We start from the raw sequence: 23,354 nt of genomic DNA, 5'->3' as shown, positions 1-23,354 counted from the left end.
CAGGATTATGGGTGTTCTTATGGCGGGAGATCGACGAGGGCGGCATTTTCTGAGCTAAACAGACCAAGGCGGTACCTCCAAAAGCACATAATACCTCACATAATTAATTCTGGCCAAAAACAATGACAATTTCTCTCAAACAGTGGCATATGGGCTTTTTAGGTGAGTGCTGATGCCGCCCTATGATAAGCAGTCCCCACTTTGTCAATGGCAGGGACTCAAAATAATGATCTTGTCCGTTCCCAGCGTGCCTCTCCAGGGTGCTGTTGGAGAGACACATCTCTGCAGCGCTGCACCAATGTTACGTCAAAAAAAGAATCTAACATAAATCATGTAGCAGATCTAGGATATGGTAGAAAGAGTATGTGGCCTTTTCTGTAGGCTATAGACTGGAGATAAAATGGATGACAATGTCATGTGACAGATATTTTTTACATCATGTAGGTTTCTCCGATGAAATATCCTAACCCAAATGGCACCCATTCAAGTAAAAATGCACAGACCGATGCTGACGCTAATTGGACATCTAGTTTGGTTCAGATTTTGTCAGGTCTGGACCAGCCTTGATTTGGCACAAACATAGACGTCTATAAATTACCTATTTTCAACTTTCATTCAGAACCTAAAATTTACCTGATTCAACGTTCTGGAAATAACTATTTTAAACTTTCCTTCCGAACCGAAAATGTACCTGATTTCAAAGCCCGGAAAATATGTATGTTTGTCTTTGATTCAGAACCAATATTGAACGTAACTTCAACATCTGGAAAAATATGAATTTTAGACGCCTTACAATGTCATTTTGCTGTGTGTGTGTGTGTGTGTGTGTGTGTGTGTGTGTGTGTGTGTGTGTGTGTGTGTGTGTGTGTGTGTGTTAGTGTGAGACTCTTGCATCGGGTCCCAAGTTAACCCTTTTCTGTAGCCATGTCTGCCTCTGGGTAATCGTAATTAAATAGCAAAGACTTCAAATAATAAAACGGGCCCAGTAGGTGGCAAGTGTGCGTGTGTGTGTGTGTTTGCGCGTACTTATGCTTGTGCGCGCGGCTTCTGGGGCAGTGCGATAAGCCCTCCTCTGTAAAAAGCACTGGACTCCTCCTCTTGCCAAGCATCACATCCCGTCCCAGAGCAGAGAGGCTTAAAGAGAGCGGGGGAAACAGAGAGGGATAGAGGGAAAGAGAGAAAGAGATTAAAAAAGAGGGGGAGAGAGACAGAGAAGGGGTGAGGGAGGGGCAGATGTAATGTTATTCAGGGCATGGCTGGAAGTGACAGATTTATCTGCCATCCCACACACACACATAAACACACACACACACCTACAAATAACCACACAGTCTCGTAAGTGTCTCTGTGTGAATGAAGTCTTTAGATTGAAGTTTCACACAGATCTCACTGAACAGATAACGACATACAATACATGCTACATCCCTTTCTCTCTCTCTCTCTTTCTTTCTCTCTATCTCTCTCACACTACCTCTCTTTGTCATCTTCCCCCTCCTCCTGCCAGAAAGATGCAGAGAGAGAGAAAGAGAGGGAAAGAAAGAGAAAGAGGGAGGGAGAAAGAAAGACAAAGACATTGGAAAGCTAAATTTCATGCCATGAGCTTTTGTTCCTCCCAAGGTCATCTGACATTTTATTTTTCTCCTCTCCTTCTCCCCTGTTTCCCCTCCTTCTCCCCTGTTTCCCCTCCTTTTCCCCTGTTTCCCCTGCTTCTCCCCTGTTTTTCCTCCTTCTCCCCTGTTTCCCCTCCTTCTCCCCTGTTTCCCCTCCTTTTCCCCTGTTTCCCCTCCTTCTCCCCTGTTTCCCTCCTTCTCCCCTGTTTCCCCTCCTTTTCCCCTGTTTCCCCTCCTTCTCCCCTGTTTCCCCTTCTTTTCCCCTGTTTCCCCTCCTTCTCCCCTGTTTCCCCTTCTTTTCCCCTGTTTCCCCTCCTTCTCCCCTGTTTCCCCTCCTTCTCCCCTGTTTCCCCTCCTTTTCCCCTGTTTCCCCTCCTTCTCCCCTGTTTCCCCTCCTTTTCCCCTGTTTCCCCTCCTTCTTCCCTGTTTCCCCTCCTTCTCCCCTGTTTCCCCTCCTTTTCCCGTTTCCCCTTCTTTTCCCCTGTTTCCCCTTCTTTTCCCTGTTTCCCCCCTTTTCCCCTGTTTCCACTTCTTTACCCCTGTTTCCCCTTCTTTTTTCCCTGTTTCCCTCCTTCTCCCCTATTTCCTCTCCTTTTCCCCTGTTTCCCCTCCTTTTCCCCTGTTTCCCCTCCTTTTTGCCTGTTTCCTCTCCTTCTTCCCTGTTTCCCTCCTTTTCCCCTGTTTCCCCTCCTTTTCCCCTGTTTCCCCTTATTTTCCCGTTTCCCCTTCTTTCCCTGTTTCCCCTCCTTTTTCCTGTTTCCCCTTCTTTTCCCGTTTCCCCTTCTTTCCCTGTTTCCCCTCCTTTTCTCCTGTTTCCCTCCTTTTCCCCTGTTTCCCCTCCTTTTCCCCTGTTTCCCTCCTTCACCCCTGTTTCCCCTCCTTTCTCCCCTGTTTCCCCTTCTTTTCCCTTTTTCCACTCCTTTTTCCCCTGTTTCCCCTTCTTTCCCGTTTCCCCTTCTTTCCCTGTTTCCCCTTCTTTTCCTGTTTCCCCTCCTTTTCCCCTGTTTCCCTCCTTTTCTCCTGTTTCCCCCTGTTTCCCCTCCTTTTCCCTGTTTCCCCTCCTGTTTCCCCTCCTTTTCCCCTGTTTCCCTTATTTTCCCGTTTCCCCTTCTTTCCCTGTTTCCACTCCTTTTCTTCCTGTTTCCCCTACTTCCCTGTTTCCCCTTCTTTTACCTGTTTCCCCTCCTTCTACCCTGTTTCCCCTCCTTTTTCCCTGTTTCCCCTCCTTTTCCCATGTGTTTCCCCTTCTTTTCCCCTGTTTCCCTCCTTTCCCTGTTTCCCCTCCTTTCCCCTGTTTCCCCTCCTTTCCCCTGTTTCCCCTCCTTTTCTCCTGTTTCCCCTTCTTTTCCCGTTTCCCTTCTTTCCCTGTTTCCCTCCTTTTCCCCCGTTTCCCCTCCTTTTCTCCTGTTTCCCTCCTTTTCCCCTGTTTCCCCTCCTTTCCCCTGTTTCCCCTCCTTTTCCCCTGTTTCCCATCCTTTTCCCCTTTTTCCCCTTATTTTCCTGTTTCCCCTCCTTCTCCCCTGTTTCCCCTCCTTCAACCCTGTTTCCCCTCCTTTTCCCCTGTTTCCCCTCCTTTTACCTGTTTCCCCTCCTTCTTCCCTGTTTCCCCTCCTTTTCCCCTGTTTCCCCTCCTTTTCCCCTGTTTCCCCTCCTTTTCCCCTGCATTTCCCCTCCTTCTCCCCTGTTTCCCCTCCTTCTCCCCTGTTTCCCCTCCTTTTACCCTGTTTCCCCTCCTTTTCCCCTGTTTTCCCCTGTTTCCCCTCCTTTTCCCCTGTTTCCCCTCCTTTTCCCCTCCTTTTCCCCAGGTAACTACTGGAACGCAGCATCATTCACCACGCCCTCCTCCTACTTGCATTTCTCCACTTTCCAGGGAGAGACCAGCGCTGATATCTCCTTCTACTTCAAGACCAGCGCTCCCTACGGGGTGTTCCTGGAAAACCTCGGCAACACAGACTTCATACGCCTCGAACTGAAATGTAAGTGCCTGTACCTCGTTCCTCTCATTTAGCACATTCTTTAGTTCTGTGGCTTCTTCTGTTTTTACACTCCTTTCATTGGCCTCTCTGGCTTGTTCTCTTTCATCTTTTTTAATTACTCCCCTTTTCCCCCTCTTCAACCCTACTCTCTTTATTGCACTGTATTAGAACACTGTATTAGAACACTGTATTAGAACATTGTATTAGAACACTGTATTAGAACACTGTATTAGAACACTATTAGAACACTGTATTAGAACACGGTATTAGAACACTATTAGAACACTGTATTAGAACACTGTATTTGAACACTGTATTAGAACATTATTAGAACACTGTATTAGAACACTGTATTAGAACATTGTATTAGAACACTGTATTAGAACACTGTATTAGAACACTGTATTAGAACACTATTAGAACACTATTAGAACACTGTATTAGAACACTATTAGAACACTGTATTAGAACACTGTATTAGAACATTGTATTAGAACACTGTATTAGAACACTGTATTAGAACATTGTATTAGAACACTGTATTAGAACACTGTATTAGAACACTGTATTAGAACACTATTAGAACACTGTATTAGAACACTATTAGAACACTGTATTAGAACACGGTATTAGAACACTGTATTAGAACACTGTATTAGAACACTATTAGAACACTATTAGAACACTGTATTAGAACACTGTATTAGAACATTGTATTAGAACACTGTATTAGAACACTGTATTAGAACATTGTATTAGAACACTGTATTAGAACACTGTATTAGAACACTATTAGAACACTGTATTAGAACACTATTAGAACACTGTATTAGAACACGGTATTAGAACACTGTATTAGAACACTGTATTAGAACACTATTAGAACACTGTATTAGAACACGGTATTAGAACACTGTATTAGAACACTGTATTAGAACACTGTATTAGAACACTGTATTAGAACACTATTAGAACACTATTAGAACACTGTATTAGAACACTGTATTAGAACATTGTATTAGAACACTGTATTAGAACACTGTATTAGAACATTGTATTAGAACACTGTATTAGAACACTGTATTAGAACACTGTATTAGAACACTATTAGAACACTGTATTAGAACACTATTAGAACACTGTATTAGAACACGGTATTAGAACACTGTATTAGAACACTGTATTAGAACATTGTATTAGAACACTGTATTAGAACACTGTATTAGAACATTGTATTAGAACACTGTATTAGAACACTGTATTAGAACACTATTAGAACACTGTATTAGAACACTATTAGAACACTGTATTAGAACACGGTATTAGAACACTGTATTAGAACACTGTATTAGAACACTATTAGAACACTGTATTAGAACACTATTAGAACACTATTAGAACACTGTATTAGAACACTATTAGAACACTATTAGAACACTGTATTAGAACACTGTATTAGAACACTGTATTAGAACAGTGACAAAAAACTCTGACATTTCTGTTCAGACTTTAAAACTTTTCCCTGACTGCTTCCCTCTCAGTTCTCAAATCAAGTCAAATCACACCTTATTTGTCACATGTGCCCGAATACAGCAAGTTCTTTTGAAATGCTTACTTACAAGCCCTTAACCAACAGTGCATTTCAAGAAGAGTTAAGAAAATATTTACCAAATAAACTAAAGTAAAAATGAATAAAAAGTAACACAGTAACATAACAATAACGAGGCTATATACAGGGGGTACCGATACTGTTTCGCTCTATATGGCTCTAAAGCCATGATTGACATGCCATGTGCTTTATGTGACTATACTTGAATGCCTGAAATGAAATGTCTAATTGGGCATTCAATCATATTCAGATTGAGAATGTTAAATTCAAGGGAATCAAATTTAGCCACGGATCTTTTATGATGAGATGGCTATTTAACCATACTGCCCTACATAGGCAAAACAGTCATTTATTTGGCTGAATTATCTGTATTTTTCTGTTTAGACAGACAGCAATTTCTGATACTCCATTGTATATTTTGATCAACTCGTTTGTTCTTGGGTCAGGAAAGTAAATACCACATTAATCAGATAATATACCTGGCCATTAAAACAAAGATTTTTTTTTACCAAATTCGTAGTTCCTGCATTTTGTCATTGTCGGGCAGCATAGTGGCTGTCAATTTGATGATGGATGACAAATTACATTTCTGCAGATTTCAAAGAGCTTTAGGTTTAATGGGGGTAATTCACCTCATCCACTCACAATTTTGTGGAGTGTTTAGTAGTGATGTATAACATCCACCTTGGGGGGAAAACGTCTGACATCTTGGCTTACTACTAATATATAACACCTACTTAGGACACACCCACACCTCCTCCAGCTGCCATCTCTCTCTCTCTCCCTTTGTCATTCATTCCCTCTCTTTCTCCCTCCTTCTCTCTCTCTCTCTCTCTCTCTCTCTCTTTCTCCCTCTCTCTCCCTCTATCCCTCTCTGCATCTCTCTCTCTCTCTCTCTCTCTCCCCTCTATCCCTCTGCATCTCTCTCTCTCTCTCTCTCTCTCTCTCTCTCTCTCTCTCTATCCCTCTCTGCATCTCTCTCTCTCTCTCTCCGCATCTCTCTATCCCTCTCTGCATCTCTCTCTCCCTCTCTCTCCCTCTCTTTCTCTGCATCTCTCTCCCTCTCTCTCTCACCATCTTTCTCTCTGAGAAGAGGTTGTTGAATATTCATGTGTGAGTCGTGAATGAGCTTTAATTTAGTTGGAGGAGAAATAATTTATTTCTCTCGTCGTTCTGCCGCTCTCATCTTTCAAAACACTCTCTCAAGGGTGAGGTGGTGTGTGTCTGTGTCCTTTTTTCTTTTGTTAACAGAAGTAGAGAGGCGGAGGATGGGATGGAGGGAGCGATGGAGAGAAAGAAGAGGGAGATTAGTTGGAGTTTCACCAAGTCGTGCTCAGGCCTTCATTACAATAGATTAGTTAGTCTGTTTTCACACTGGGGCTTTAGGCTCTGTGTTTGGCTGTTTTACTCAGCTAACAGAGGCTAAACTGTCCCTCTGTTGTTTCTGGAGGGAGAGAAAAGGGAGGATGGAGTAGGAAAGGGTGGAAATAAAGGAGAGCAATAAAAGGGATGATGATCAGTGTGTGATTGATGGGTGGCCAGGTGAGAGGGCAGAAGGAAGAGTGACTCACACATAGCCTTTAGCCAGTAACATCTGGACTGAACAGGTGGCTAGTGGCAGACTTATACACACACATCTCTACAGAGACCTATACATACACACACACACACACACACACCTCTACAGACACACACACACACACACACATCTCTACAGACACCTATACATACACACACACACACCTCTACAGACACAGTCACACACACACACACACATCTCGACAGACACCTATACATACACACACACACACATCTCTACAGACACCTAAACATACACACACACACACACACACACACACACACACACACTCTACAGACACAGTCACACACACATTCTCTCTTTTGTGTGTGTGTGTGTGTGTGTGTGTGTGTGTGTGTGTGTGTGTGTGTGTGTGTGTGTGTGTGTGTGTGTGTGTGTGTGTGTGTTTTGATTTTATTTTATTTTATTTTATTAGGATCTCTTTTAGTCCCCATTTGGACTAATCTTCCAAGACTCCTTAACATTAAAATACAATTTATAATACAAAGACCCAATAAATACTCAATCTAAATAAATATATATATATATATTTAAAAAAAGATTGATTCTTCATCTACTATAGTCCCACAACATTTCTATATACTATATTTAAATTGTTTTTGAATAATGTTTAAACTTATATTTTGAAAGGTTTCTAGTTTGCTCAGTTAATTTATTCCATTTCTTTATTGCTCTAAATCGAAATGTTCTTTTGCCCATTTCTTTTTTCTGTCTGGATAACGCATAGATGCTATTTACGGAATGTCTGTCTCTTACCAACTGAATACCTTTGTGAATAGAACTTGGCCGTTTTAAATGATGTATATTGTAAAATAAGATAAGCATGTTTTTTTCAATTATCTTGTCGATTGATGACCAACCAAGAACACTGCGCATGACTGTAACAGAAGAACCATATCTCCGCCTTAAAACAATCCTTGCTACTTTATTCTGTGCATTCTGCAGCCTCCTAACTTCACTAGATGATGCATTTCCCCAGACCACCGAACAATAGTTCACTTGACTCTCAACCAATGCCTGTGTTATTTGCTGAAGGTGTGTGTGTGTGTGTGTGTGTGTGTGTGTATCAATATTTTTGTGAATTAGCTCCATCAAACACTGAGTGCAGTCATTATCACAGTAAAGCTGAAATCTATAATAACTAAATGAGTCTCCATAACCAATGAGGCATTAGATTAGTTATTGAACTGTAGAACTCCAGGGTGGAAAACAATGATTTATGAGATGAAGACTGAAAAGGTTTGATTATTAAACCAAAGGTACTTTATGCATTCAAATAAATAGATTCAAATGTGGTTAGTAGTTTGTGGACATGGCATTGATTCAAACTTCTTGTTTTTATTATTATTATTATTCTGCCTTTTCTTCTTCCTCTAGCTCCTACTGTCATCTCCTTCTCCTTTGATGTGGGGAATGGCCCCGTGGAATTGGCCATCCATTCAGCCACGCCCCTCAATGATGACCAATGGCATCGCGTCATGGCAGAGCGGAACGTGAAGGAGGCGGTGCTACAGCTGGATCTGAACTATAGGGAAGCTCGTCCCGCCCCTCCACAGGGACACACACGGCTAGAGCTGTTTAGTCAGCTTTATGTGGGTAAGAGAAAGAGATACACACACACGCACGCACACACACACACGCACGCACACACACACACACACACACACACACACACACACACCAACATAAAAATAGTACAATACTGTACTACTGCAATTATATTTAATTCATCAGTCATTATATTTTAACTTTGCAAAGTTCAATAAGTTGGCGATATAGTTTGTGCCCGTATAACATTATGAAGTGTCTTTATATTCCCCTAAGTTAGTTCTCCGAAGCTTAGATACGACTGATTATAATGAAGATAAGACATCACACACATTCGCACAACGTTAAAGAATTATGTAAAACTAACTCCTCATGACCGTAAATTATTAACAGTTGCAGAGGATTAAGACTTTTTATCCGCACACAGAGACAATGAATTAAGTCCTCATTATGCCAGACAGAGACAATGAATTAAGTCCTCATTATGCCACACAGAGACAATGAATTAAGTCCTCATTATGCCAGACAGAGACAATGAATTAAGTCCTCATTATGCCAGACAGAGACAATGAATTAAGTCCTCATTATGCCAGACAGAGACAATGAATTAAGTCCTCATTATGCCAGACAGAGACAATGAATTAAGTCCTCATCATGCCACACAGAGACAATGAATGAAGTCCTCATTATGCCACACAGAGACAATGAATGAATTCCTCATTATGCCAGACAGAGACAATGAATGAAGTCCTCATTATGCCACACAGAGACAATGAATGAAGTCATCATTATGCCACACAGAGACAATGAATTAAGTCCTCATTATGCCACACAGAGACAATGAATTAAGTCCTCATTATGCCACACAATGAATTAAGATTATACAATGAATTAAGTCCTCATTATGCCACACAGAGACAATGAATTAAGTCCTCATTATGCCACACAGAGACAATGAATTAAGTCCTCATTATGCCACACAGAGACAATGAATTAAGTCCTCATTATGCCACACAGAGACAATGAATTAAGTCCTCATTATGCCACACAATGAATTAAGTCCTCACAATGAATTAAGTCCTCATTATGCCACACAGAGACAATGAATTAAGTCCTCATTATGCCAGAGACAATGAATTAAGTCCTCATTATGCCACACAGAGACAATGAATTAAGTCCTCATTATGCCACACAGAGACAATCCTCCACACAGAGACAATGAATTAAGTCCTCATTATGCCACACAATGAATTAAGTCCTCATTATGACAAGAGACAATGAATTAAGTCCTCATTTTGCCACACAGAGACAATGAATAAAGTTCTCATTATGCCACACAGAGACAATGAATGAAGTCCTCATTATGCCACACAGAGACAATGAATGAAGTCCTCATTATGCCACACAGAGACAATGAATTAAGTTCTCATTATGCCACACAGAGACAATGAATTAAGTCCTCATTATGCCACACAGAGACAATGAATTAAGTCCTCATGATATCACACAGAGACAATGAATTAAGTCCTCATTATGCCACACAGAGACAACGAATTAAGTCCTCATTATGCCACACAGAGACAATGAATTAAGTCCTCATTATGCCACACAGAGACAATGAATTAAGTCCTCATTATGCCACAGAGAGACAATGAATGAAGTCCTCATTATACCACACAGAGACAATGAATTAAGTCCTCATTATGCCACACAGAGACAATGAATTAAGTCCTCATTATGCCACACAGAGACAATGAATTAAGTCGTCACTATGCCACAGAGAGACAATGAATTAAGTCCTCATTATGCCACACAGAGACAATGAATTAAGTCCTCATTATGCCACACAGAGACAATGAATTAAGTTCTCATTATGCCACAGAGAGACAATGAATGAAGTCCTCATTATGCCACACAGAGACAATTAATTAAGTCCTCATTATGCCACACAGAGACAATAAATTAAGTCCTCATTATGCCACACAGAGACAATGAATTAAGTTCTCATTATGCCACACAGAGACAATGAATTAAGTCCTCATTATGCCACACAGAGACAATGAATTAAGTCGTCACTATGCCACAGAGAGACAATGAATTAAGTCCTCATTATGCCACACAGAGACAATGAATTAAGTCCTTATTATGCCACACAGAGACAATGAATTAAGTCCTTATTATACCACACAGAGACAATGAATTAAGTCGTCACTATGCCACAGAGAGACAATGAATTAAGTCCTCATTATGCCACACAGAGACAATGAATTAAGTCCTCATCATGCCACACAGAGACAATGAATTAAGTCGTCACTATGCCACAGAGAGACAATGAATGAAGTCCTCATTATGCCACACAGAGACAATGAATTAAGTCCTCATTATGCCACACAGAGACAATGAATTAAGTCGTCACTATGCCACAGAGAGACAATTAATTAAGTCCTCATTATGCCACACAGAGACAATGAATTAAGTCGTCACTATGCCACAGAGAGACAATGAATGAAGTCCTCATTTTGCCACACAGAATGGCTCTACATTTTTCATTGTGATATTTGAGTTGCTCCTCCGCTCCCTCTCTTCTCTACACAATGACTGTGAAGGTCATTAGGAGAACAGAAGTTAAAGAGGGCTTTATCTCTACCTCTTCTTTTCACTCCTCTATCTCACACTACTTTATGTGGCTGTGGACCTGCCAATACTTTAACACTGACGACAGCCAATAAAACTGGATTTAGGATGGAGGGAAAACTGCTGAGGTTGAATTCAATTCTCTTTCCTTCCTACTCTTTCTCTCTCTCTAACTCTGAACATTTATTTTTCTCTGACAAACACTTCTAAATTCCAATCAGACATTCCAAAGTCAGATAGTTCTGAATACCAATAACACGTTTTAAATTCCATCGTCTCATCAGTTTTGGGCGGTTTGGATGGAAGAACATTATCACTTTGCAGCTTCCTGAATGGCCATTGGGATTAATAAAGTTGTATGGAATTGAATTGAATTAAAGTAAATCGGTCCTTATATGCCACCGTTAACCATACAGCCATACAGGCACATATTGATTTGTGATGCGAAACTTTAATACCGGCTTATAAAGTGATAAAACTCACAGGAGACACCTCCCCCACTATCTGATCTGCATGTACAGTAGGTTTCAGGGAAACCAACTCGTTGAATTACCCCCCAGGGATCAATCTATCAATCTAATCGCCATCAGATCATCAGCTTTAACACAATCAGTTCTTCCGTCACCTCCATACAGTCATGGGACCTATTGGTTTGTACTGGATCAGAGAGCGGTATAAATCTGACTGTGTGATAGGCTAGGCTGCTGTCTCTCTTGTAGCTCATCTGCATGTGTCAGAGCAGCGAGGGTATTTGCCTGGTCGGGGGAAATTGAATCAGGCTCAGATGGGATCCGCAGTGGGTGTGATTTGCATTCTATAGCTGGTGTTTATACACAGAGGTGCAGGGGAGAACACACCCCAATACTCACTTAGGTGGTCCCTACATTATCTTCATTATTTATGTGTTTATATTCTGGTATTTGAGGTATTATGTTATATTTTAAAATGGTATATGATATTGCATTATTTCCTATATTTTCTGCATGTTTTCACTCACTTTCTCTTTCATTTTCCATGTTTTTTCTTTCCCGTTCTCTTTGTTTCTATTTTTTATTCATTCTGTGTCCTCCTCGTCTCGCCGTGTGTGTGACGGGCTTGCTCACTGCATGTGCATGTGCGTGTGTGTGTGTGTGTGCGTGTGCGTGTGTGTATGTGTGTGTGTGCGTGTGTGTGCGTGTGCGTGTGCGTGTGTGATGCAACTGTCCCAGGGAAGCCAGCTTCGTTGACCTGCCAAGACAGTAGGTAACATTTAATAAAAACAGATACATAAATATGCATGATGATTTTCAGTTCATATCCATGTAGTCTTTTCCCATTGACATTCATGCAGTGCCACTGGTGGGTATTTTGGACTGTGTCCATGCCTGCTAATGTCTCTCCTGGCCTTGGTTTGCTTAGTTTGGCTCAGAGAAGGAAGGTATTCTAGCAGCCCACACTGGACTAATGGATGGTGTGTGTGTGTGTCCCTCTAGGCATTGCTGTCCTAATGAATATAATATGCTAGTTCATTAGCACATCATTACAGAGTAATTTGCCCTATGGAGACAGAGAGAGGCCAGGAGGAGTGCACCACACACACACTGCACTGGTGTGAGCAACTCCAGTCCTGGAGGGCCACAGTGTCTGCCTGATGTAATCTCTACCTTTTAATCAAAGCCTGATGTAGACCTGGGTGTGTGATATCTCCAGCCAATCAGCCAGACTAATTGATCAATTAAGTGCTAATGTTAGGTTAGATAGGGCTGGAGCACCTCTCCTCTGGTCTGTTAAATCACTGTGACCATCAACTGTCATATATCCCTAACTCAACCTCAAGGGAAATTATCTCTATTCCTATTCCCCAAAATAATCGTATCTCTCTCTGTTCTCTCTTCTCTCTCTCTTCTCTTTAGGTGCAGCAGGGGGTCAGAGGGGGTTTCTGGGATGTATCCGCTCACTCAGGATGAATGGCGTGACCCTTGACCTTGAGGAGAGGGCAAAGGTGACATGATCTTTTATTTCATCATATTTTAAAAAATTAAAAAGTTGTTCTCTTCACTAAAGCAAATTAAGAGCATCCAAAAGTCAAACTCCCTTTCTCTCTCTCTATCTACCGCTCTCTCTCCATCTACCTCTCTCTCTCTCCCCACCTACCCCCCTCTCTCTCTCTCCCCCCCCCATCTACCTCTCTCTCTCTCCCCACCTCCCTCCCTCTCTCTTTATCTCTCTCCCCCATCTACCTCTCTCTCCCCCCATCTACCTCTCTCTCTCTCCCCCCATCTACCTCTCTCTCCCCCCATCTACCTCTCTCTCTCCCCCATCTACCTCTCTCTCTCCCCCACCTACCTACCTACCTCCCTCTCTCTCTCCCCCCATCTACCTCTCTCTCTCTCCCCACCTACCCCCTCTCTCTCTCCCCCCCATCTACCTCTCTCTCTCTCCCCACCTACCCCCTCTCTCTCTCTCCCCCCCCCCCATCTACCTCTCTCTCTCTCCCCACCTACCTACCTACCTCCCTCTCTCTCTCTCTCTCTCCCCCATCTACCTCTCTCTCTCTCTCCCCCATCTACCTCTCTCTCTCCCCCATCTACCTCTCTCTCTCTCCCCCATCTACCTCTCTCTCTCTCCCCACCTACCTACCTACCTCCCTCTCTCTCTCTCTCTCCCCCATCTACCTCTCTCTCTCTCCCCCCATCTACCTCTCTCTCTCCCCACCTACCTCCCTCCCTCTCTCTCTCTATCTCTCTCTCTCTCCCCCATCTACCTCTCTCTCTCTTTCTTTCTTTCTCTCTTTCTCTCTCTCTCTCTCTCTCTCTCTCTCTCTCTCTCTCCCCCCATCTACCTCTCTCTATCTCTCTCTCTCTCTCCCTCCCACCCCCATCTACCTCTCTCTCCCCACCTCTCTCTCTCTACCTCTTTACCGCCCCCCCATCTACCTCTCTCTCCCCACCTCTCTCCCTCTACATCCCTCTCTCTCTAGGTAACTCCAGGTGTAAAGCCAGGCTGTCAGGGTCATTGTACCAGTTATGGGATGTACTGCAGGAACGGAGGAAAGTGTGTGGAGAAATATAATGGCTACTCCTGTGACTGCACTGCCACGGCATACGACGGACCCTTCTGCACCAAAGGTGAGAGCTAATCGCTGAACCCTGAAATTACTGCTAGGATGTTGGACGGTGTAACCAGCAGACTCTTGTTTACAGAGGAACTACAACATTTACTCAGAAGTAAGCATTAGTTTCTGTCAGTCGCAGTGAGACGTCACGCCCAGAAAGTTGATCCGTGACATATGAATTCATTTGTTTCCTAAACTTAAGCTTGTTTTCCTGTGTTCTACACAAGGCAGGGGTGACGAGACAGGGGAATATGTGTTAGAGGATAGAGGTAGAAAGAGAGGGGGGATAGAGGTAGAAAGAGAGGGGGATTGAGGTAGAAAGAGAGGGGATAGAGGTAGAAAGAGAGGGGGATAGAGGTAGAAAGAGAGGGGGATTGAGGTAGAAAGAGAGGGGGATAGAGGGAGGTAGAAAGAGAGGGGGATAGAGGTAGAAAGAGAGGGGGATAGAGGTAGAAAGAGAGGGGGATAGAGGTAGAAAGAGAGGGGGATAGAGGTAGAAAGAGAGGAGGGATAGAGGTAGAAAGAGAGGGGGATAGAGGTAGAAAGAGAGGGGGATAGAGGTAGAAAGAGATGGGGATAGAGATAGAAAGAGAGGGGGATAGAGGTAGAAAGAGAGGGGAATAGAGGTAGAAAGAGAGGGGGATAGAGGTAGAAAGAGAGGGGATAGAGGTAGAAAGAGAGGGGGATAGAGGTAGAAAGAGAGGGGAATAGAGGTAGAAAGAGAGGGGGATAGAGGTAGAAAGAGACAACAGTGTGTGAGAATATGCAAAGAAGCTGACGTGAAAGTATCTCCCCAGTGTACCCCCTATTAGATATGTGTGTGTGTGTGTGTGTGTGTGTGTGTGTGTGTGTGTGTGTGTGTGTGTGTGTGTGTGTGTGTGTGTGTGTGTGTGTAAAAACTGAAAACGAGGTCTTGAATGTAATGTAAAATAGTGTGTATGTGTTTATTAACACGTGTGTTATACCCTTCAGATACCCCAGAGGGCCTTCTCCTCCCTCTGTTCTCCTGCCACTGTCATATGTATGAGTGCAGTCATAATTGTGATGCGTATTTCCATTATATTCATATTTACACCCGACTCCTGAGGTAGAATATTATTATCCTGACTGTCTCATTCTGCTGCTGCTGCCATACCCTGGGGTCACAGACAGACAACTCTGACTTCATAATGAACAACACACACACACACACTTACACCAGAGAGTGAGGTTCTTACCAGCATCTCTACAGATATAGCTCTGTGTGTGTGTGTGTGTGTGTGTGTGTGTGTGTGTGTGTGTGTGTGTGTGTGTGTGTGTGTGTGTGTGTGTGTGTGTGTGTGTGTGTGTGTGTGTGTGTGTGTGTGTGTGTGTGTGTGTGTGTGTGGACGTGTTTAACTAGTCTTGTGGGGACCAGAAGCCAGGCAGTGAAGCAACACAGGCACAAGCGAAAACACACATACACACTCTCTGGACAGCCAGTATCTCCATAAGCTTCCTCTCAAGCAGCATGTTATCTCTCCTAAACAAGGTGTGTGTGTGCGTGCGTGCGTGCGTGCGTGCGTGCGTGTGTGTTTCTAAACCTTTGTGTGTGTGTGTTGTCTCTTCCTCTCGCTCAGATGTGGGGGGCTTCTTTGAGGCGGGGACTCTGGTGCGATACGACTTCCTGTCAGAGTCAGCGGCAGCCAATCAGGACACAAGGTTTGTGGCCCAACCTTCGACTCCACCGGAAGTGAATCTGACAGGAGAAGAAGTAGCGTTTAGCTTCAGCACGTCCAACACACCAGCTATACTGCTGTACGTCAGCTCCAAGACACAAGACTACCTGGCTCTGGTGCTACGGCAGAATGGTGAGACACTGACACGACGCATAACACACACACTCACAGACACACATCGGCTCTGCTGCTCTTCGCTTCCCCGGTACGCTTCAAATGCAGGTCTCTGCATTTGTGTGTGTGTGTGTGCGTGTAGGAACTCTCCAGGTGCGGTATAACCTAGGCGGACTCAAGGAGCCGTTCACCATAGACGTAGACCAGCGTAACCTAGCCAACGGACAGCCACACACCATCAACATGTCCAGAAGCAACAGGACTATCACCATACAGGTACACACACACACAAACCAACCTTTCTCTCCGCCGTCAAAGCATCGTCTGTGGCGATTTCAGACATGTCCATTTTGAACCACAAGAGGGAGACAAAAGACTTCAATAGTCTCAGGACTTGATATGAGTAGGCCTGTTTGAACACAGTTGATGCTGATGATTAACTATAGAAAACCTCAAATGGTTAGTATCATGATCTTCTCTCTCTTCCCCTCCTTCTCTCACTCTCCCCCTCTAGTTGGATCACTACCCCCCTGTCAGTTACTCTCTCCCAGAGGCATCAGACACACAGTTCAACCTGGTCAAGACATTGTTCTTGGGGAAAGTATTTGGTGAGTACAGGCACCTCAAATGTGTGTTTGACAGGTCTGCTTGGCCCTGGTAGAGACAATAGGCCTATACAGAGAGCACCAGCAGAAGAGTGCAGACTTGTTGTAGTTATGCTGTGTGCCCACCAGTGGGAACTACAAGACTGTATTTCATATTTCACCAGGACAGTCATGAAGGAGAAGGTCTGATTTAAAAATATAGATATATTTTTTACCTTTTTTTAACTAGGCAAGTTAATTAAGAAAATATTCTTATTTACAATGACGGCCCGGCCAAACCCGGACAACGCTGGGCCAATTGTGCGCCTCCCTATGGGACTCCCAATCACGGCCGGATGTGATGCAGCCTAATGTTGCGAGACATATAATAGATTTCAAAAATGATTGTCTGCTTTGGTTTCTGCAACATGATGTTCAATAGATATATTTTGCTTCGGTATATGATCTGTTGTCTGGCATTACTGGTGTAGTTAGTCCTGAGCATGCTCAGTGGGGTGCAACCTTACAGAACGTCCAGATAGAAATGTTATGTAGAACAGACGCTTCTCTGTAGAATTATAGGGATTCATGTCAGCTCTATACAAGACATTTCTAGCTGCGGCAATCAGAATGTTGTGCCCTCCTGAACACGACCCTGGCGTAGTATAATATTCCTTCTTGTTTGATCCCGATCACTAGTTTGGTATTCCATGACTCCTGGTTTTCCCGCTCTGTCCTGGGCTGGCAGGAATCAGTGGGGTAGAATAGCTGAGTTCACTTCTCAGCAAGAACCATTGATCGATGTACAGCCAACTAATATCACAGGGGATAATGTCGCTTTCCCTGTAACACACACTCATACACACAAAGCACTCCCAGCATTTATGCACCGACGTAGGCACACGCACACACACCACAGCAACCCCACCTGGCAATGCAATGCTGCCGTTCAAGGACTGAAGGACACAACAAAGGGCAAAGTCACCATCGCTCTGCCAGTTCACCTTTCCAACAGATCATTATGCATTTCACAATATGGATTTATTTCCAAACGGGTTTCAACAACAACAAAAGTTGAACCGAAACTTAGACCTCATATGCAATATGGGCCTGTCATGCCAAATAATGTCCCCCGGCCAAATAGTGTCCCCCAGGCCAAATAATGTCCCCCGGCCAAATAGTGTCCCCCAGGCCAAATAATGTCCCCCGGCCAAATAGTGTCCCCCAGGCCAAACAATGTCCCCCGGCCAAATAATGTCCCCCAGGCCAAATAATGTCCCCCAGGCCAAATAATGTCCCCCGGCCAAATAGTGTCCCCCAGGCCAAATAATGTCCCCCGGCCAAATAATGTCCCCCGGCCAAATACTGTCCCCCGGCCAAATAATGTCCCCCGGCCAAATAGTGTCCCCGGCCAAATAGTGTCCCCGGCCAAATAATGTCCCCCGGCCAAATAGTGTCCCCCGGCCAAATAATGTCCCCGGCCAAATAGTGTCCCCGGCCAAATAGTGTCCCCCAGGCCAAACAATGTCCCCGGCCAAATAATGTCCCCCAGGCCAAATAATGTCCCCGGCCAAATAGTGTCCCCCAGGCCAAATAATGTCCCCCGGCCAAATAATGTCCCCAGGCCAAATACTGTCCCCCGGCCAAATAATGTCCCCGGCCAAATAGTGTCCCCGGCCAAATAGTGTCCCCCGGCCAAATAATGTCCCCGGCCAAATAGTGTCCCCCGGCCAAATAGTGTCCCCCGGCCAAATAGTGTCCCCGGCCAAATAGTGCCCCCGCCAAATAATGTCCCCCGGCCAAATAGTGTCCCCGGCCAAATAATGTCCCCGGCCAAATAGTGTCGCCAAATAATGTCCCCAGGCCAAATAATGTCCCCCAGTCCCCCAGGCCAAATAATGTCCCCCAGGCCAAATAATGTCCCCGACCAAATAATGTCCCCCAGGCCAAATAATGTCCCCCGACCAAATAGTGTCCCCCTCTACATCACAATGTGATTCGATAAACTTTTAGCGTCCTTTACTATATCAACGGTTTTGACGACCTAATGATTATAATGTTGGACATCATAATACAGCCTAAAGGACGTTCTTTTCATCATCACAATGCAAACAAGGCTGATTTCCACGACAGTTTGGCTGTTAAAACACGTTTTGTTTAGCTAATAAAATGACAACATGAATTGTAACTACTTTTTAGTACCTTGTTAACATGACAACATGAAATACACGTCTTAAACGATGCTACGTTTCGGGAATGGAAAAGAAAACATGTATTCTGCTTGACACATTAAAGTTATTTACCTTACAGATCACCAAGTCAGCGCATTTCCACTACATTCAAATCGGAGGACACTATTTGGCATGACAAGCCCCATCCAACTGCAAGGTGTTACAGAGGGTAGTGCGGACGACCCAGTACATCACTGGGATCGAACTCCTTGCCTTCTAGGTGTTATATACCAGGTGGTGTCAGAGGAAGACCCTCAAAATTGTCAGACTCCAGCCACCCAAGTTATACCCTGTTCTCTCTGCTACCGCACAGCAAGCGGTACCGAAGCACCAAGTCTGGGACCAAAAGGCTCCTGAACAGCTTCTACCCTCAAGTCATAAGACTGTTAATCAAATGGCTGTTTGCATCGATCCCCTAGTTTTTGAACTGGCGGTCTTGCATTTGCTCTATGCACACTGACTCACACACTGACTCAAATCTACTCACACACTGACTCACACCTACTCACACACTCACACATACTACACTCCAACACACACACACACACACACACACACGCTCACACATACTACACTCCAACACACACACACACACACACACTCACACATACTACACTCCAACACACACACACACACACACACACTCACACATACTACACTCCAACACACACACACACACACTCACACTCACACATACTACACTCCAACAGACACACACCTACACACTACATACGCTCTCTTTCTCACACACACACACACACACACACACACACACACACACTCACACACACAGACACACACACACACACATAGGCACTCTTTCACACTCTTCACATACAATGCATATGGAAAGTTTTCAGACCCCTTGACCTTTTCCACATTTTGTTATGTTACAGCCTTATTCTGAAATGGATTAAATAGTTTTCTTCCCTCATCAATCTACACACAATAACCCATAATGAAAAGGAAAAACATTTTTTTACATTTATTTATATTTTTATTATTATAGATTTTTTTACTGAAATATCACATTTACATAGGTATTCAGACCCGGTACTCAGTAGTTTGTTGAAGCACCTTCGGCAGCGATAACAGCCTGGAGTCTTCTTGGGTATGTTGCTACAAGCTTATCATCTGTATTTGGGGAGTTTCTCCCATTCTTCTCTGCAGATCCTCTCAAGCTCTGTCAGGTTGGAGGGGAGCGTCACTGCACATTTATTTTCAGGTCTCTCCAGGGATGTTTGATCAGGATCAAGTTTTTGCTCTGACATACACTGTTAACTGTAGGATCTTATATAGACAGGTGTGTGCCTTTCCTAGTCATGTCCAATCAATTGAATTTACCAGGTTGTAGAAACATCTCAAGGATAATCAATGGAAACAGGATGCACCTGAGCTCAATTTCGAGTCTCGTAGCAAAGGATCTGAATACTTGTGTAAATAAGGTATTTCTGTTTTAATTTTTTATAAATTTGCTAAAATGTATAAAAACCTGTTTTCGCTTTGTCATTATGGGGTATTGTGTGTAGATTGAATTTAATCAATTTTAGAATAAGGCTGTAACGTAACAAAATGTGGAAAAAGGGAAGGGGTCTGAATACTTTCCGAATGCACTGTACGCTGCTGCTACTCTGTTTATTATCTATCATGATTGTATAGTCACTTTTACCCCTACCTACATGTACATATTACCTCAATTACCTGAACTACCACATACCCCTGCATATTGAATCGGTGCCGGTACTTCTTGTATATAGCCTTGTTATTAATATTGTGTTACTATTTCGTTTATTTTTTTCTTATGTTCTTTTGAATTATTTTTCACTTTTTAGGGAAGGGCTTGTAGGTAAGCATTTTATGGTCAAGTCTACACTTGCTGTATTCGGTGCATGTGACAAATGAAATGAAATTTGGTTTGATATACAGAATAGCGGATCAAAGTAGACTTGTATCTCTCTTTAATTTAGATCTGACCATCATTCTGACATCACTTAGAACCATCAGCCTTGCTCTCAATACTTGCAATGCAGAGGGAACACTTTCAAAACCTTTGTCCTTGGGAGGTAATTGATTACACTTTATACAGTTTGAGATGCACACCCAACATTATTGATCTGTAGTACCCCAAACTAATCAACTGCTGAGCTGAGTATTTGACATTTTAGTGACAACTTGTTTCACTGTGTGTGATTGACAGAGGAGATGACCAGTGGGGCTGAGTTTTCACCACTACAGCTAAGATAGGGGTTGAAATATGGATAGAGTTTCTCGGTGAAGTTGCATCCAAAGAAGGAGTAGATATGAGACTTGGCCTTCACATCATAGAAGGAGACCTGACCTTTCTCATAATCCACAAACACCCCCACCTTCTGGGGCTTCTCTCTCAGGGAGAGGCGGACAGGGTAGTAATTGTTGGCTCCATACCCATTCTCGCCATTCAGCCACACAGTCCAGAGTCCATCAGAGCTCAGGTTTAAACTCTCCTTCCTGTCTATGGATTCACTGGCCACTCCTAGCCACCACCATGTCTTCCCCGTGACCTGCACCTCATAGTAGAATCTCCCAGAGGAGAAACCCTCCTTACCCAGGACAGAGAAACTATTTTTAAATCTCTTTGGATCATTAGTGAGATTCTCTTGATTCTTGTCTCCGCATCTCACTTGTTTCCTATTTTTCTTGTCAAGGATGAGGAATGGAAATGCTGTATCAGGGTCCAGAGTTACATCCACTGCATACTGCTGCATCCTCTTCAGCTTGATGTCAGGCAGCTTCTCCATCTCATTGTGAAGAGCATCTTCCAGTTGATACACAACTCTCCTTACATTTCCCAGACACAGCTGACTGTGGACACTTTTCTGAGACCACTTCCTGGTGGGAGGAAGCTTACAGAGGGGTGGGGACCTCTGTAGGAGGTGGAGGTGGTCCTTGGTGTGTAAGAGCTGCTCCAACTCAGAGCATCTCCTCTGTAGCTCAGTGATTTCCTGCTCCAGCTCTTCAATGAGCCCTTCAGCCTGCCACTCTGCTGCTTTCAACATCTCCTCAACCACCTCAATGAACTCAGCCTGGCTTCTCTCAATGCAGCTCACCAGAGCAGTGAAAACCTCCATGCTGTCTGCTATCTCTCGCTCTGCTGCTCTTTTTCTCAATTTTACTGAGTGTTTGATCTCCTGAACCTTCTGCAGTCGCTCCTCGATCATCTGCTGAACTTCTGCCTCAGTCTTCCCCAGTTGAGCCTTCCTCTGTCCACACTCTTCCTCTAGAGGGACGGTGAGGTGAGTCTTGTGGTCTGTCTCAGTGCAGAACGTACACACCCACGTCTGGTCAGTCCTACAGAACAGTTCCAGGAGTCTGTCGTGCTTCTTACACATCCTGTCTTGCAGGTTCTCCACAGGGTTGATCAGCTTGTGCCTCTTCAGGCCTGCAACTCTGTTGTGAGGCTGCAGGTGAGTTTCACAGAAAGCGGTCAGACATTCCAGACAAGACTTCAGGGCCTTGTGCTTTCTCCCAGTGCAGACATCACAGGCCACGTCTCCAGGCTCAGCAAGGGACTCATCTCTGTCTCTCATCCTCTTAAAATGATCTGCAACATCTCTGAGTGTTGTGTTGATTTTGAGCTCAGGTCTTCTGTAAAACATGTTCTTACACATTGGACACTGGCACAGGCCAGGCTTATTCCAGTATCCACTGATACAGGCCTTGCAGAAGTTGTGACCGCAAGGAGTAGTGACTGGCTCAGTGAACACATCCAGACAGATAGAGCACTGTATCTGCTCTTCAGACAAGAGACTGCTAAGGGACGCCATGTCTGGAACACAAAAACAGAGACACCCATAAGTTGACTTCCTGGAAGGACTCAGCAGTAGCTTTCCTGAAACATCACTACAGACAGAGGTCCAAAGCTGGCATCAAAGATGTGAAAACATCCCTTTTGCACCCACAAAATAGTGGGGGTGTTGACAGTTTTAATGAAACACTCAAAATGGGACAAGCTACATACATAACCAGCTACAGTAGCTGCCCAACTTGTGTTTTTCCTCAACTTTACACTCGTATGCCTGTAAAATTGCAAATGAGCTGCATAGTTGTATTTAGGTCATACTGTATGAGCTGATACTAAACCACTGTGGTAGAAAATAGTTTAAACCTGTCCACTTCTCTTACCTGTGTGAGAGTTTTCCTGTTTTCTTGTTGAATGTTGGACACTGTGCTGCTGTGTTGTTGTTAGCCTTGCTTTAGTTTACTTTCACTTCAGTAAAATGACATCACGAGGCCCCTCCCTTCACTGACTCCCTCTTTCCTTCACTATCTTCTTTCCTCCCTCCTTTCCTCCCTCTCTGCTCAGAACTGGCACATATCCAGAAGTTAACATTACAGAATGTCCAGATAGAAACGCAGAAAAATACCAAATAAAGGATTGGATTATGCAGGAGGTGAAAATATAGAGAGAAAGAGAAACTGCAAATGTTAGAGAGAGTTAGACCATAGAGATGCAGATTATGTGGATGTTAGTCATCATATAGAAGGTAAAACAATTACCAGGCACTAGAGTTATAAAGGCCCAGGCGGAATCGATCTGGAATGTCCTCTACACAATGCTGTATTAATTCACTATTCCAGACATAAAGCCTTTGATAGGGGGGAATGTATATCAATACCT

At 43.7% G+C, this 23,354-nt stretch overlaps 2 protein-coding genes across 2 annotated transcripts in view; one reads left to right on the top strand and one right to left on the bottom strand.

The window, feature by feature from the left end:
- cntnap2a (contactin associated protein 2a) overlaps positions 1-23,354 on the top strand; it is a 383,710-nt gene that overhangs the window by 342,322 nt on the left and 18,034 nt on the right. The window contains exons 18-25 of the mRNA XM_065007055.1: positions 3,416-3,586; positions 8,173-8,391; positions 12,186-12,215; positions 12,870-12,958; positions 13,937-14,084; positions 15,670-15,900; positions 16,025-16,158; positions 16,397-16,490. Coding sequence (XP_064863127.1) covers positions 3,416-3,586; positions 8,173-8,391; positions 12,186-12,215; positions 12,870-12,958; positions 13,937-14,084; positions 15,670-15,900; positions 16,025-16,158; positions 16,397-16,490 — 1,116 coding nt within the window. The remainder of the gene's footprint in view (positions 1-3,415; positions 3,587-8,172; positions 8,392-12,185; positions 12,216-12,869; positions 12,959-13,936; positions 14,085-15,669; positions 15,901-16,024; positions 16,159-16,396; positions 16,491-23,354) is intronic.
- Positions 20,639-22,953, bottom strand: LOC115105005 (E3 ubiquitin-protein ligase TRIM21-like). Its single transcript, XM_029626512.2, has 2 exons — positions 22,859-22,953; positions 20,639-22,502 (listed from the first exon to the last, which is right to left on the bottom strand). The coding sequence occupies exon 2, from the start codon at positions 22,498-22,500 to the stop codon at positions 20,875-20,877; it is 1,626 nt and encodes a 541-aa protein (XP_029482372.1). The 5' UTR covers positions 22,501-22,502; positions 22,859-22,953; the 3' UTR covers positions 20,639-20,874.

This window comes from Oncorhynchus nerka, linkage group LG22 (assembly GCF_034236695.1).
Source record: "Oncorhynchus nerka isolate Pitt River linkage group LG22, Oner_Uvic_2.0, whole genome shotgun sequence".
Lineage (NCBI taxonomy): Eukaryota > Metazoa > Chordata > Actinopteri > Salmoniformes > Salmonidae > Oncorhynchus > Oncorhynchus nerka.
The sequence above is the reverse complement of the archived record's forward strand: the minus strand, read 5'-3'. Positions and strand labels throughout refer to the sequence as shown.

Bases quoted from the DNA above. Each gene is read 5' to 3' on its own strand.
- LOC115105005 (XM_029626512.2), bottom strand. From the start codon at position 22,500: ATGGCGTCCCTTAGCAGTCTCTTGTCTGAAGAGCAGATACAGTGCTCT.